Raw genomic sequence first — 15,682 nt, 5'->3', positions numbered from 1 at the left:
TTGCCACTGTGTCAGAGCGAAAGGTGAGTCCAAGGTACCTACAACAAGGCTAGATGCTGACTGAGAGTGAGAGTGATGTTTAAGTGCACGTCCAAACGAGGTGATGATGAACTGCAGGTGTGCGGGATTAGAGCTCAGGTGAGTGAGTGCGGGTGACAGACGGTGAGGGAAAGGGAGTCCAGTGTATACGTGACGGCGGGCATATGTGCGGTCCCTCACTAAACAAGAATATCATCATTATCCAGTAAACCATGGGCAGAACTTTGTGGATCCACGGACTGGAAGTCACACTCGACATATTGAGCAATACTGGCAAACAATTAAAGGACAAGTGTGGAGGTTAAGGGGGAACCGCACAGAGCAAATGCTAAAGAGTCACTTGAAATTTATTGAATGGACATATTGGCTAGGACTAAAAACAATAAAAGCATCTTTGGAAGGCTCATTCATGATGTTGAAAATACAGAGTATGACTGGATAGTGGCCTCAACAGACATTAAAGAAGCTTGTTCAAGTTCTTTAAAGTTTAAAATTATCTTCTTCTTTCCTAGCGTTTGTCTCACATGGGTGCAGGGTCCCTTCACATATATTTGATCTGGTACAGTTTTACGCCAGATGCCCATCCTGACGCAACCCCCAGTGGCTGGGGGACTCTCACTCACACACACATACGGGACAATTTAGAGTCTCCAATTCACTTAACCTGCATGTTTTTGGACTTGTGGGGGAACCCAGCACCCAGAGGAAACCCACACAAACACGGGGAGAACATGCAAACTCCACACAGAAAGGCCCTGGATGACCCGGGACCTTCTTGCTGTGAGGTGACAGTACTACCCACAGGCACAATGGTGGATGTTTTAAAGCTTTTGGGGACCACAAACAAGGAGAGGGAAAGGTTGAAAATGTTGCAATAACACCAGCCAGTTGGTTCGCGGACCCTTTGATGACGCGGCCAGGAATGCCGTCTGGACCCACGGCTTGACGGATATTCACCCGTCGGAAGGATCAGGTTACATCCGCTACAGTGACGGAGAGTGAACTAACCTCTGTAGCTTTGGCCGCGAGAGCTCTCTCTCCAAGTGTGGTGTTTCTTTATTCTCGTTTATTATCGAAACGAGCATAAAAAGTATTAAGCTCATCCAAGAGAGGCAGCGGTTTTCACAACAGAGTTTTTATTCCTTTTGAAGTCTGTGATTTTAATTCCCTGCCACATACTTCTAGAGTCGGTGGTGTTGAACTGTACTTAAATACTGTCCCTGTATTGGCTTTTGGCTGCTCTGATAGTTTTGCGGAGGGCATAACTGGTTTGTTTATGCTCCTACACGTTCCCTGATTTAAAAGCGGAGGTCCGCGCATTAAGTGCTGCACGAGCATCGCTATAATTCTGGTTGGGGTAGATCCGTATTGTTTAGGTCTGCACTACTTCATCTATGCACTTCCTAATTAAACACGTTATGCTATCAGCGTAGACGTTGATGTTGTCCTCAGAGGAGGACCGGAACATCTCACAGTCTGCGTGATCAAAACAGTCTTGTAGCACAGAATATGGTGCGGTTTCCTGCTCTATTATACTCCCATAAAGTTCCTTCAGTGCCCGGTCTGTGTCGGCTTGTGGCTGGATGTACACAGCTGTGATAAGCTGTGTTGTGAATTCCCTCGGTAGCCAGAATGGTCGACACAGAAACATGAGAAATCCTAGATCAGAAGATCAGAAAGACTTGATAGAATGTACATTCCTGTGAACAAACCAGGATTTGTTGATCATAAAACATACACCGCAACCTCTGCTTTTACCTGAGAGGTCTTTCACTCTGTCCGCTCGGTGCACGGAGAACCCCACGGGTTTAATGGCTGCGTCTGGAATCTCCGCGGACATTAAAGTTGCAGTAAGGCAGATGATGCAGCAGTCCCTCGTCTCTTGTTTGAAAGAAATCCTTGCTCTCAGCTCACAGAGCTTGTTGTCTTGAGACTGAACATTTACCAGTAGATTGCTGGTAGAGAAAGGGAGATTTGTATGACGTCTTAGTCTGACGAGAACGCCGGCTCTCCTTCCCCTTTTCCGGCTGTGTTTCTGCAGCCGGGCTGCCCAGACAAAGGGATCCACTGTCGGGTTTATAAACAGCGGGTCGGCTATTGCAGAACCAATGTCCACAATTATTTGTCTATCGTAGAGAATAAGGCAGACAACATCCAAGACTAAACAAACAAAAAACTGCAAATTGGGTCAGAGCTTGCAATGCAGCAGCTGTCATACTCGACACCATCTTGAACTCAATAACAGACACAATCTTGAACTTTACTGACATCTTTCCATGGAGAGAGGAAGAAGTGTTTGACTGTGAACTGAATTGTATTGAAGGAAAGTGTGTGATTGTGTGTTAAAAAGAAGAAGAATAGAAAGAAAGAGGGAGGGAGACTCTTCTTTATTCTGTTGGACGTGTTTTTCCATTTTCAGAAATGAGGAGTCGAGTGTCTTGAAGAAGAATTGTCTCTCTATTAGAGTTAGTTTTGATATCTGTGCTCTCGACTCTCCTCAAGTCTTGTCTTAAAAACACTCGTGAAAAATCACTTTATCAACACACACACTCCATCAAACAAGAGACTCCAGCACTAGATGAATCTATTTGAATACCTGAACAACATGTATGTGACATCACCTCTCACTTTATATGAGTCTGTCCAATTGAGGGGTGAAACAAGTCAAATGTTTAAAGTGATGAATTACATTCAAATATGACATCTGTGAAAACAAATGTTTTATGTTTGCATGATGCTGTATTCACATGGATAGGTGTCAGTAAAGTTTAAGACTAGTGTCATATCAGCCAGTAAAACATCAACCAAAAATGACTGAATTGACCTTTATAATAAAATGTGTCGTCCAGTTTCATATGTAGTGTTGAGTGTGAAATATCAAAATCTAAAACTTTGTGTCCATGTCAATTTATAATGAAACATTCAGAGAAACTGTTTCTGTATCAGTAGTTCCTCTTTCACTGAAGGAGGTTTTTGTACGACTCTTTATCACTGTGTGAACACATATTTACTGTTGATCCAGTGAGCACTCTGACAGTAATAATGTCCTGCATCTTCAGTCTGGACTCCACTGATGGTCAGAGTGAAATCACTATTAGATCCACTGCCACTGAATCTAGATGGAGTTCCAGTCTGGAGGGTTGATGTAGCATATATGAGGAGTTTAGGAGCTTCTTCAGGTTTCTGTAAGTACCAGTGCAAGTAGGATGGATTACTGCTGGTTTTACAGTTTATTTGAACTTGTTGTCCTGGTTGAGCTGTTATTGAGGGACTCTGAGTGACTGTGATCTGTCCATTACACTCTGAAACACAAAATAAAATAAAATATTATTTCACAAGAGATTTTTGACACTATGAAATAATAAAAAAAAAAAACTTTCTACAGTTAAATTGAGTTTATATTAGTGAAATGCACTGAAACAGATTCTCACCAGCAATGAAAAGCAGTAGAGAGCAGATAATGAGAGCGTGTGCTGTCATCTTTACTGTGAATGAGTGAGAACTGAAGGAACAGTGATGTTGGTTTGACAGTCCTGACTAACAGACAGTCTGATATTGTGCTTTAATCAGAGGGGCGGGACATTCAAAACTGTTTCCTCTCAGCAGAAAATGTGAGCGTTACAGGAGAACAGCAGAAATAAGAAACAATTACATGTCAAATTACATTCATACATTTCAATCTTTAACTTTTAGTTATTAATTACAATTGGTTGAAATTCTAATGATTTTTGTTCATTGTGGAAATCTCATGAGCATTCAGTAGATCAAACTAAATCAAATGTGTTATAGAGGAGTTATTACATTGTAATAAACATGTTGTATATAATTATGAATGTAATTTGTATGTTTTTATTGTATTTTTGAAACAGTAGTTGATGACAATATGAAATGAATCATGTTTGAATGTGTGTTGTGTAAAGATGTGTTTGTGATCATGTGTTTAAAGTGCAGTTAGTGAAGCGCTCAGAGGTTTTTGTGCAGCTGTTCTATTAGTTTGTATCACTGTGGTGGACTTTCGGCAGCGGCACCAGACTGGATGTTGGCAGTAAGTAAATCATCAAATCATCATTTTAATGTTTTATGTGTTTTTATAATGTGGAATGTGTCAGTTTTATGTTGAACTGACACACATATGAGTTCAGTGATTTCTCTCACTTTTTTGATTTATATTTCATTATTTATTAATAATATCTGATTCAACCCTGTATCACATGAAATACGTTCCGAGGAAACTATTTTGCAAATCGCAATTACGTTACATGCCAACATATAAGCAGTGCTATTACGTTGGTCCTTAACCTAATATCTCCAATCTATTGCAGTGCTATTACGTTTGTCCTGAACATAATACATCCAAAGCCGGTTTCTTTTCACACGTAGCAGCTAATGCTGTTCATTTTGTGTTAATTATTTACTCCCTTTTTTCTCATTGGGCTACAAAATATTATCTATGCCAGGGCGAGTCAAATGGCGGCACCCAGATCATTTTTATCTGGCCATCCAACTGGTTTTTGATGTTTTAAACCCCTCGCAATCTGATATCAAAATCCCCGCAAAGGTTTAGCGCGTTCAGCGGTGAGTTTAACAACGCACGTGATCATTCAGCGGAGAGTTTAACAACGCACGTGATCATTCAGCGGTGAGTTTAACAACGCACGTGATCATTCAGCGGTGAGTTTAACGACGCAGCGGTGAATTTATCAACACTCAACTGCAGGTAAAACGGCATTCAAAGGTGAGTTTGACCAAAGCAACCCTCAACTGCAGGCAAAACGACATTAAAAGGTGAGTTTAACAACGCTCTAAGACGCTTGCAAGTATGCAGTTTTAGCGTTTTCTTGTCATAGGTAGGACACTGCTTTAAGAAGCTGGATAACTTATTTTTATCGGAGGTTTGATTAAAAACTGTTGACTCAGGACAATACGTTGTGTTTAGAAACTTTAGATTTGTAAGGTGGCCATTTCTTATGACGATAAATGATAGAAGAAATTATAAAAAAAATATAGCTTTCTGCACCAAATGTGCAGGCTAGCAAAGTGCCGAAGTTATGACGTCACTTTGTAGGCCAAAGGCGGAAGTGAGTTAGCAATTTAGCACTTTCGGTTCCCTCAGCCCTAAAGTCTATGTTTTTTTTTTAATTAATGGGTTTTTGCTAAATCGCCTGAAATAAGGTATGTGGTTAACAAAGCCTCGAAATATTTTCACTTCCGAGTTGTCCTACAAAGTGACGTCATAACTTCGGCACTCTATTCAGTGAAGAGTGAAGAACGATTAAGCCAGATTTGTTTGTTTTACAGCATAATTGTTTAAAATCCACTCAAAAATATATAATAAACAACCAAATAAATCCATAATTAACAATACAATTGATTTCATAACTACAAAATTGTGGCTCATCACAATTTTTCAATAAGAAATAAAACAATTAATATACAATAATAAGTAATGCTGTCATAAATTATTGACTGATTCATATATATATATATATAAGAAACACAGATTAAGAGAATACTGGTGTGAAATGTTCAATTCTGTTTTTTTTTTTCTCTCTCTTTTCTTCTTTAGGTCCCTCAAATTTGGCATCTTCAAAGCACCACAGACACACACAAAGGCACTTTTAAAAGCCACGCCCATCTTGTTACTAGTGTACTCATCAGTCAGTCTCTCTCTCTCTCTCTCTCTCTCTCTCTCTCTAATATTTTCAAAACTCCGACAATAATTGATGTCATGGCAACGCGTAGTGATGCAGTTGTGGAAACACGTGCAATTTCCCCTTGTCGTACGTGTAGCAAATATCATTACATTTTAGCTAACTACTTGCATTTTCATTCAACAGCTTGGATTTAAACCCAAAACTATATTAGACAATTTGGAGAAAAACTGTTAATTACCTGTTTTTAAAGTGATAATAAAGAATATGTTTCATTTCATGTTAGATGTGAGATTTTGAATTGGCTATTCTTTTAGATCTATTCATGGGACCTATATGCAACGTTTGATTACGTTCTGCAACTTTAGGATATAATTGCATCCAAATATATCCTAAAAATATGATTAGGCCTATTATTCATCATGGGACGACATGACTACAGTCAAACCTGTATATTTCATGATACAATTTAAGTCATTTTTCATACATATTTGATCAGCTAATATACAGTATTTATGACATGAATTTGCGGAGCAAACATGCATCCCTGATCCAACCTTTACTGTCATTGGATCCCAACTAACGTGTGTGTCAATGAGTTATCAGTGTGTGCGTGTGTGCGCACTTACTCTTCTTCGTTTGTTGATTACAATAGTCCAGACAGCCCTCCGAAAAACAGCGTCCCCAGCTGTGTCTACAACCATTGCGCATTTGTTTCTGTCACTTTAGTCACTACTAGAATGTTGTGCAGATACAGATTGTCCGAAATAATTTCATGACTAAAAGTAAACCCATTTAAAAACTGCATTATATTACTCAAAATCTAGACTGCAATTTAAAAAAATAGAGAAACATTATGTATTGTGTTTGACCAACTACATCATTGAAAAACCCAGGTGATTTGATTCTACAAATAAATTAAAAAGTACACATAATAATGCTTCCAAATCTGACCTTTTGTTAGTCATTTAGATTTGACTTAAGTTAAAACATTGTCCAGTAGAGCATAATACAGTATACAGGCCTTTGCTCTTTTGATACTTATATTATGACCTCAACACTTATGCACAAAGATATATTTATTAATGGCTATACAGAGTAAATGTCCAGAATAATGAACCATATTACGCTCATTAAAAGATGGAAAATGAACAAATGAACGATATTCTTTTTTTTTTATTTACACTGATTACACATACAACTCTAAACATAGCAGCTTCTTACTGAAAAAACATTTACATTTTTACATTTACATTTATAAATTTAGCTGACGCTTTTATCTGAAGCGACTTACAATTGCTATACATGTCAGAGGTCGCACGCCTCTGGAGCAACTAGGGGTTAAGTGTCTTGCTCAGGGACACATTGGTGTCTCACAGTGGATTCGAACCCGGGTCTCACACCAAAGGCATGTGTCTTATCCACTGCGCCATCACCACCCTATTTAACCTATATTTAACCAGGTGAGCTTTTAGAGAGCACATTCTCAATAGAAATGGCGACCTGGCAAAGATAAAGCAAAAGGTGCAAGATGACAAAGAAGTTACATGAAATTACACAAAGTTACACATTAATTGCACGGAGGGATAGAAAAAGAAAGAAATACAGATAAGATACAGGATGAGAGGGCAACACAGTAAAGGTGTAGGTATATGTACAATTATTGCAGCACAATCAAACAGAGAGGTAGAAGAAGTTGGTGAATAAAGTGGCATGGCAACTACCTTAGTAGTAAATTAACACTGGGCGTAATTGTCCAAGTCGAATGTAGTGCAAATGGCATATACAATGAACAGGCAGAAGCTCTAATAGACTCCTTAGAAAATAAAAAAAGTACTGACTGCTGAGTATTGTTAATCACAACTTCTGTCAGCCAGGAGCTAGTAGGAAAGTACCTGAGCATTAGGAGAAGCTTGCAGAGTTTTATGGTTAGTGATCTAGTACATTATTTATCCTCACTCAGTCTTCATCGGATGAATCACTGTCATCATGGAGATAAGGAAATTCCTCACAAACTGCTTCTCCATCTTCCTCATCAATTGAGAGAACACTTGGATCCACCACAATCTGCCTGTGATAAAGTGAACACAGGTTAATTGAAATGATCAATATCTTGCATCCTCACTTTCTCAGTCCTGTTGAGCTCATAAAATGACACCATCATTTTAGTAACAAAATATTTTACTTTGTAACTTTCACACAATGCAATACCAAAAGTATGTCTACAAAGAAAGATTAAGCTATTTTACAAGGTACAGTACAAGACAGGGACCGAACATGCAATATACATGTACTGGTACATATACCTACCTGCAAGTCCATGTGCATACAATACAAAACACCTATGCACAATTACAAATTTAAACCACAGATAAGCACCCACCTATATTTTGACTTCACCTCACTCATTTGATGTTGTACGTCACTCAATCTTGCCAACATAATGCAGCACAGTCCCTCGTATGCCTCCACAGACATGTTAGTAGGACAGACTTAAAACATTTTAAGATTGGTTAGGGGCAAATGTATCCTACTGCAGCTTTTTACAGAAACATACAATGTCCATATTTCTTTCCTAATGATCTTTACTAGGTTAATGTGTCAGCATTAATACCAATCATTAGCTCATCCATTGAACATGGTTACATATATCTTACTAAACAAGTAATTATATGCATATATATATATATTTATTTATTTATTAGACAAAATGGCATGAAAAAGAAAGACCTGTTAGTATTTACTCCACAAACCTGTCAAATTTTACAGTATCTCAGAAACAGTAATGAATACTTACTCCCTTCTTTCAAGTCACCTCTGACCAACTTTATATCATCACCTAATGTCTTGGAGACACCAGCCAGTAACTCCCAGTGTTGTTTCATCTCTTTAATGAGAATAGTCTTTTCTTCTTTTAAACGAGACAACAGCATTATCTTGTCAAACACAATCTTCTTTTGTCTCAAGGGCACAGTGGATTCTGTAAAGATAAATACTGGTAATAGCAAAAAAACACAAAAAAGATTGACCGACAGTAAAAGGCCTTGCAATGTGATATAAAACTACATACCGTATTTTCCGAACTATAAGTCGCACCGCGTATAAGTCGCACTTATATTTCAAGGCCCTTTACAATAAACACTTTACTGGTCACTAAAGACATGGTTATTATTTTATGCTTGTCTACTTACAACTTAGATGTTTAAATATGTTCATTGATATTTACAAACTAGTGCCAATATAGAATAGACCAGCCAGATGAGTAAAAAACTGAGACTAATAGTCCGTAAAATACGCAATACAGATGCACTACAAGTCATTTGTCCCAAGCCATTTAGCATTTTAAATGCTTATGTGACAAAAGTGATGTATCACTTTAAAAAGCATTTGAAGTTATTTTGTGAAGTTGTTTAATTATCTCCAGGTTGCTATGTAATTGTTTGTCGTTGTGTTGAACTAGTTCTGTTACAAACTTTGTCAGCACATTTGAAAAAAAAAAAAAAAAACCTAGGATCACTATATTCTCAATAATAAAAAAGCTAATAAAACGAGTTATTTAAGAAAAACTATTGTCTACCATGCCCCTCACACTAGGAATGATTTACATAGAGAACTCAAGATTGATGCTTTGGTTCCTTTAGGGCATTTTAAATCCATGCCACAGAGCATAAACTCTCGCCAAAATTTAACCTATGATGTTATTTTAAAATGTATTCGAGTCAACTGTTTCATTAATAGCATAATTAGGATGTAAAAGCCACGTTTAAGCTTTATTGCAGTCTCATTGTTCAGTCAAATGGCCGTTTGAATTGAAGTGATAGGGGCATTGCTATTATGGCATGAAAATTGCTATCCCTAAAACACTAAAAGGCTCAACATAACATTAAACTTTTCTCTAAGCATCACCAGGGGCTCTACACAGAAACTAAAGCTTTGAGTACATTGTGTACACAGTTTACTAAAAAGAAATGTTTTGAACAACTCAACGTAGCTGTTTGTCTTTCCAACTGCCTCTATGTTGACAGTCCAAAAGTGTCGATCTCCGAATGCGAATGAACAGATATTAGGAACTATATTAGGAACTACATGGTCAATATTGTTTTTCACTAATGACAAAACAACAAATTACACATGCATTTATATGGAACTAAGCTTTAGGAGCTTTTTCATGTTTACTCTCCTCCCTGTTACTTTGCAATCAGAGATCGACACTTTTTGACTGGCGAAATGAGAGACACCAGAATCACGAACTGCAAAAATAATTTTGACAAAACCTTGCATTTTTGTAAACTTTTTGAACACAAACAATGTTCTCAATGTTCGAGTTCATGTCTAGAGCCCCTGGTTATACTTTGAAAAGTTTCATGTTATGTTGAGCCTTTTTAAGGTTTTAGGGATAGCAATTTTCATGCCATAATAGCAATGCCCCTATCACTTCAATTCAAACGGCCATTTGACAGAACAAAGAGACTACAATAAATCTTAAACGTTAGCTTTTACATCCAAATTATGCTATTAATGAAAAGGTTGAATCGAACACATAAAAAAAAAACACCATAGGTTAAATTTTAGCAGAGTTACACTTTAACCATTTTATGTAGAATGTGCTGTAATTGTTATTCTTAATAATGTTTCTTGTAATATTATTTTACATATTCTGTCCACAAGGCTCAGCTGTAAAAGAGACCAAGGACTCAGTCTGATTCTCTCTTTATAAATAAATGTAACATAAAACTAAACTACATGAAATCTAATTGTGCACTATTGTGGTAAGTGAAGACAAAGACAACTTAAATACTGCGTTGACAATAATATTTCCTGTTCCAATCTCTACCTGTTTCCCAAGGCCAAATTGAAAAGTCTTGTGCTAAAAGGGTGTCTGCTGGATCCACAGCCTCTGCATTTGAGACCAGAGCATTGTATGATGTTATGGCCTCTTCTAGTTTGCTCTTCTCTTTAGCAATGGCAGATCGCTTGCGTTGCCTGTCTTTGTTGCTGTCTACAAGGAGGTAACACATGAGCACAGATTTCAGAAAAATATAATTTTAATAAAATACACACATTATGACATTTCCATTCAGATTCATAGATTACTTTCACAAGAATGTGTAGGATCCTACAAAATGAATTAAAAAGAAAACTCAATCACAAACCTGTCTCTCTGTACAACTCCATTTTCTTTTGGTGGATTTTAAGGACCAAGCCTTCCATTAGACGCTGCAGCCCCAGTGGATCATGCGAACTGATGGTACTAGGAGCTGTTTGCAAACAAAACGATAAATGTACAAACATAATATTCAAAAAGTTATACATTCACATTTCACAAATGGAAGGGCGTAGGAGCGGGTGGGGAAGGGGGACAAGATCCCTAGTGGCAGTTAATGTTGTCCCACCCAATAAAAACAACGATTGTTGAATAAAATGAGTCCCCCTCAATATCAAACTCATTCCTACACCCTTGCACACATGACATGATTTCTTTAGATTTAGTAACACACTTACTTGATGCTGCCCACAATTGAACATCTGTGACCCACTGCTGAAGATCTTCACTTGTTTTGTTCAGGTGGGATTTGGTCATCTCAATCTCCCCTGCCACCTCAGCTGTTCTCTGTAATGTCTGTAACGTACATGAAGTTATACTTGCAAACAGTGTTGGGTCAAGTTCTTGAAAAGTTCATTTGAGTTAATTTCAGTTGTTAAGTTCACAAGTTTTGGGAAGTCCCAAATAAAAGGTCTCATATTGTAACCTTTTTTAAATAAATTTTCTCATTAGCTCTGCTAAAAACAGGTCGATTTAGGTCTGTCTAATTAATGATCACGAGCCTTTCTTCTGATTTGCCGATTTGATAGACGCACAAGCTGTAGTGTGTGTGCAGTGACTGAAGGAGGAGCCTAGGCATTTGTGACATCTCAAAATGCAGGAATTCAAAACGGCTCGTTTTCAGGCACAGCTTCTAAATCTGTTCTAAATATAGGCAGTGTGCGTTTGTCTGACAATCGACAGTGTAGACACTTGGAAAGGTAAATACATAGCACCTAGACCTTCATTATGATAATAAAAGCCAGAAAAATGTCGATTTTGACAATAATGTGACCTTTAATACAAAATTATATAGGACAAAATCCAGGTATATGGAGTTCATATCTTACCGGTGACCATGATTGATATTTTCTTTACTCTTTGTATTTGCTTTATAGGACACTGTTAAGATATGAACTCCATTTACCCAAATATTTCGTCTAAATTAGGGACTTTCCAAAACTTGTGAACTCAGAAAATTAACTAAAATGAACTTTTCAAGAACTTTACCCAACACTGAATGCAAAGGTTAATCTAAATTGGAATTAATGAACAAAAACATAATACCCAATGTACCTTAACATATCTTTGAGCAAGATAATTGTGAAGATTTAACTTTTTCCTTAGGTTCCATCCACGAACATGGATAGTGATCATATCTGTGCGTGCTGAGAAAAAAAATGAACATGTCCATTTGAAATATTGCACATATTTAACAAGACGTTAATTAAACCCAACAACTCACCAGATTTGGTCATATATTTTGTTGTCAATGCAGCACGTGACATAAATGAATTGACTGCTTCCACTTCCTCCCCAACAGTCAAACCTGCATTAGTAGGAAATATAAAAAAAATGTTAAGGAACAGATCCATATGGGTACAAGTGGCATAGTGGTCAAAGTTGCAGAGAGTCAGCAGTTCGAGCCTGACTATAGCTTCTCTGACTTTGCCAGGAACTCCAAAGTCCAGCAGAAACAATGCAACATTTTACATACAAGCGTGAAGTGATAATGACACAACAACAATACTAAGAGGGGCCCAAAAACATTATATACCATTGTAAATGTTAGCGATTTCCTTTAAAAGTGTAACTTAAATTATGATATGGACATTTAACCTGTCTATGAGAATAATCCAATGACAGGTTTATCAGTAGATACTGTAAAGCAGGGGTCTCAAAACGGTTCCACAGAGGGCCTAGTGTATGCTTGTTTTTGTTTTTTTCCTTTCAATTAGTGACCAATTAAGATCATAACCAATTAGTGACTTACTTAGTCTGGTACAAAGTAAAAGAGAAAACCTGCATACACTAGGCCCTCAATGGAACAGGTTTGAGACCACTGCTCTAAAGTTAAAACTCACCAGCTCCCTCTTGGTTGCGGCCACCCCACTCCACCTGTTATGCATAATCATTGCAGCACTGTATCAAAATTACTCGTATAATAATCATCATTATGTATTTAGAATTAAAAATAAATATATAATCAATACAATTACCTCACATTTGGTTGAATGACCTTTTGCATGCATAACCGATAAGAATGGTCGCATTTGCAAAAGATACTCTAGATCAGGAAAGGCCTCACACACTCTTTTTAAGTATGGGTAATATTTGCACATTACATCAGTGCAGACAAACTCAATCTTTCGTGTCTTGCCAAGCTCTTTTTGAAGATAAAGAGGGTATGCAAACACTTCTCCACGGTACATCTGTAGTCCTGTTACAAAAGATTTAGTTCAAAATTCTAGTATAATCAAAGACAAGAAAGTCTTGGTTAGCTTGGGTTCATCAGAGTGCTGAACCTACCATTCAAAAGAATGCAGTGTCTACAGACTGAAATCATCACACCCTCTTCATCAAGTTTGGATTGAGACTTCTTGTTAGACTCACTGCCAGCTTTAAAGTGCGAGTTTCCACAAATGGGTCGGCCTGGTGACTAAGAGAATATTTTCACAAACAATTATTATTGTTGTTAAATCATCATCATAGATCATCATAGATGACCTGTAAGTTGTACATGATAAAATTGTCTCTTATGACTGAAGCATTAATTGATTATATTTTTCCATAACTTACAGGTTTGATTTTGTCTCTAATAGTTTGCAAAAACTCTGCAACCTCTTCATTTTTGGCAAAGAAGGTTCCGTCAAAATATGGATTTTCATTTATCCTACAAAAATACAAAAAACACTGAATGGACTCTGACAGGTTTAGGTTTTGTCTTTTAAAAGATAAATTACTTTAAGTTAACTTACCCGTTGCGATTAAACCTGTACATTTTCCTGTTCCCATCAAGAGACACTGCCACCATATCCTGACTGCAAGCTGGACAGGAGAAATGGTCATCTCCAAGAAGTGTTTCCATCTCATGTCTACAGTACGTCCATTCCAGAAAACTGCGCTGAAAACAGTCCACTGATATTGTACCAACCTAGTAAACATAAAATAGACTAGTTATGGTGAGAGTTGCAGTACAGTACAACCTGACTTCTCCTAATCATGATTCCACAACATTTCCTTTCCTTGTACATCTAGCCACAACTTTCTTATTTATAAAACAAACCTTTATGTCAATGGCTATAACCCCCTCACCCACTTATCCTCTACATTATTACATTTTGTTTAAATCTGACTTACTCTGCCAGAACGCATTGAGCGGCTCAGCAGCATTCTCACAAAGGCCTGTCTGGATAGGCCAGGTGCCGTGACTTTAAAGTCTTCAAAGGTATTAAACAGGTCGACAGTGTAAATCGTCTGAAACTCAATGGTTCCAGGCCAGTACCCATTTAATATAAGGTCTTTGACCTCAGGTGTCCACGATTTTAGGCAAGACTTACAGGTTACCAAAGGAAGAGAGAGATCATAGCGACCTGTTGGGTCAAACAGAGATATTCATCACAACCATACATTACAAGCCTTTGTACTTGCTTTACACATTCTATATTGCAAGTTAAACAAAGGTAAGCACCATTAATATTTATGAAGATAACGGCACGACCAGCATTCACCGAAACATCCTCAGCACCACAACAGCAAATCTTTTTGGGCAAAGCGATCGGTAGGAGACAATCTGGAAAAACAGACATCAATATTAATTGATGTATTAAATTACTTGAAATGTAATCCAATCCATATAGCGGTCACATACCTTGCTCACTCACTACATGTTCACCACTGCTGTCTTTTGTAACGATGCATTTCGGTGACATGGCTTTGTAAAAGCCTCCCACAAATGACTCCCTGTTGTGTAGAACATACTGGTGATGCACTGACACATCACAGTTACTGCAATACAGTTCTTTGGGGAGGCAGTCTCTGCATCGAATTACAGCCTCTTCCACATTACACTGTTGGCAAGCTTGTTGAGGTGTCCTTCCGCTTGTTAACATGGCTTGTAAAAGATGTGGTCTTGATTTTTGCCACTTTTCGTCACATAGTTCATGCCGCAAACCCCAGGTCCAGTATGTTGGAAGTTTCTGATGGATAAATGTCTGGGCTGTCTAAGCTCTCCTTGAGTTCTTGAATATTTTTGTCTTTAGAGGAGAGGGATAAATGGAGTTAAAGTATTTCACAGTTTTTCCAGCCCTGTACTAAATGGCGTCAGCCATAGAATTTTCATATCCTGTAAAATACAAAATTAGTTATGTACATCTATTGTATCTGACATTGTCTATTACCAATCAATTGAAGTGTCTCCTCAAACCGTCGAGGTGAAGTGCCTGTTTAGGAATACATACAATAGGTATACAATCAGCAAGAATACATGCAGTGCAAAAATGTACAACATTTCTGCATGTTGTTAGTTATAAAAATTAATAATAGTACATTCTCACCATCTGTTGTTTCAGCAATGTCTTCTGATGAATTTTCATATTGAGGTCGTGTCGACCTCATTCGACATTCAGATGTGACTGGAAAATCATATGAAAACTTTAGAGATTGTTTTATGACAATTTAGAGGAAATGACCCTTATAACTGACATAACACATAACTGTTACTACCTCTTGAGGGAGTTCGATTCTCAATAGTCAATCGTCCCAACTGGTCCCTCTTTCTCCACCGCACTGAGTCAATGTTCTTGCTCTTACATTTGGCCTTGCATGGATCCTTCTGGAATAAATGTATTGATTAATAAATTGCAGCTAAATGAAATTGTACTCGTTGAATTGTATAGTCTAGTATGCA

General features: G+C 37.5%; 1 protein-coding gene and 1 gene segment (V, D, J or C); both read right to left on the bottom strand.

Annotated features, from left to right (window-relative positions):
* Positions 1-3,548, bottom strand: part of LOC127634218 (Ig kappa chain V-V region MOPC 21-like) — an 84,439-nt gene extending 80,891 nt beyond the window's left edge. Inside the window, 2 exon segments of the V gene segment in view lie at positions 3,038-3,341; positions 3,471-3,548. Of these exon segments, the coding sequence occupies positions 3,038-3,341; positions 3,471-3,519 (353 nt within the window).
* Positions 3,549-6,875: 3,327 nt separating this feature from the next.
* On the bottom strand, positions 6,876-14,885 carry LOC127634099 (uncharacterized). Its single transcript, XM_052113508.1, has 17 exons — positions 14,645-14,885; positions 14,465-14,566; positions 14,134-14,366; positions 13,752-13,927; positions 13,573-13,666; positions 13,303-13,432; positions 12,993-13,213; positions 12,858-12,891; positions 12,239-12,322; positions 12,070-12,161; positions 11,193-11,310; positions 10,844-10,948; positions 10,525-10,689; positions 8,488-8,670; positions 8,074-8,182; positions 7,650-7,761; positions 6,876-7,193 (listed from the first exon to the last, which is right to left on the bottom strand). The coding sequence occupies exons 1-16, from the start codon at positions 14,883-14,885 to the stop codon at positions 7,650-7,652; spliced, it is 2,199 nt and encodes a 732-aa protein (XP_051969468.1). The 3' UTR covers positions 6,876-7,193.
* Between the last annotated feature and the right edge of the window lie 797 nt (positions 14,886-15,682).

Source organism: Xyrauchen texanus, chromosome 41 (assembly GCF_025860055.1).
Source record: "Xyrauchen texanus isolate HMW12.3.18 chromosome 41, RBS_HiC_50CHRs, whole genome shotgun sequence".
In the NCBI taxonomy this organism is placed as follows: domain Eukaryota; kingdom Metazoa; phylum Chordata; class Actinopteri; order Cypriniformes; family Catostomidae; genus Xyrauchen; species Xyrauchen texanus.
The sequence above is the reverse complement of the archived record's forward strand: the minus strand, read 5'-3'. Positions and strand labels throughout refer to the sequence as shown.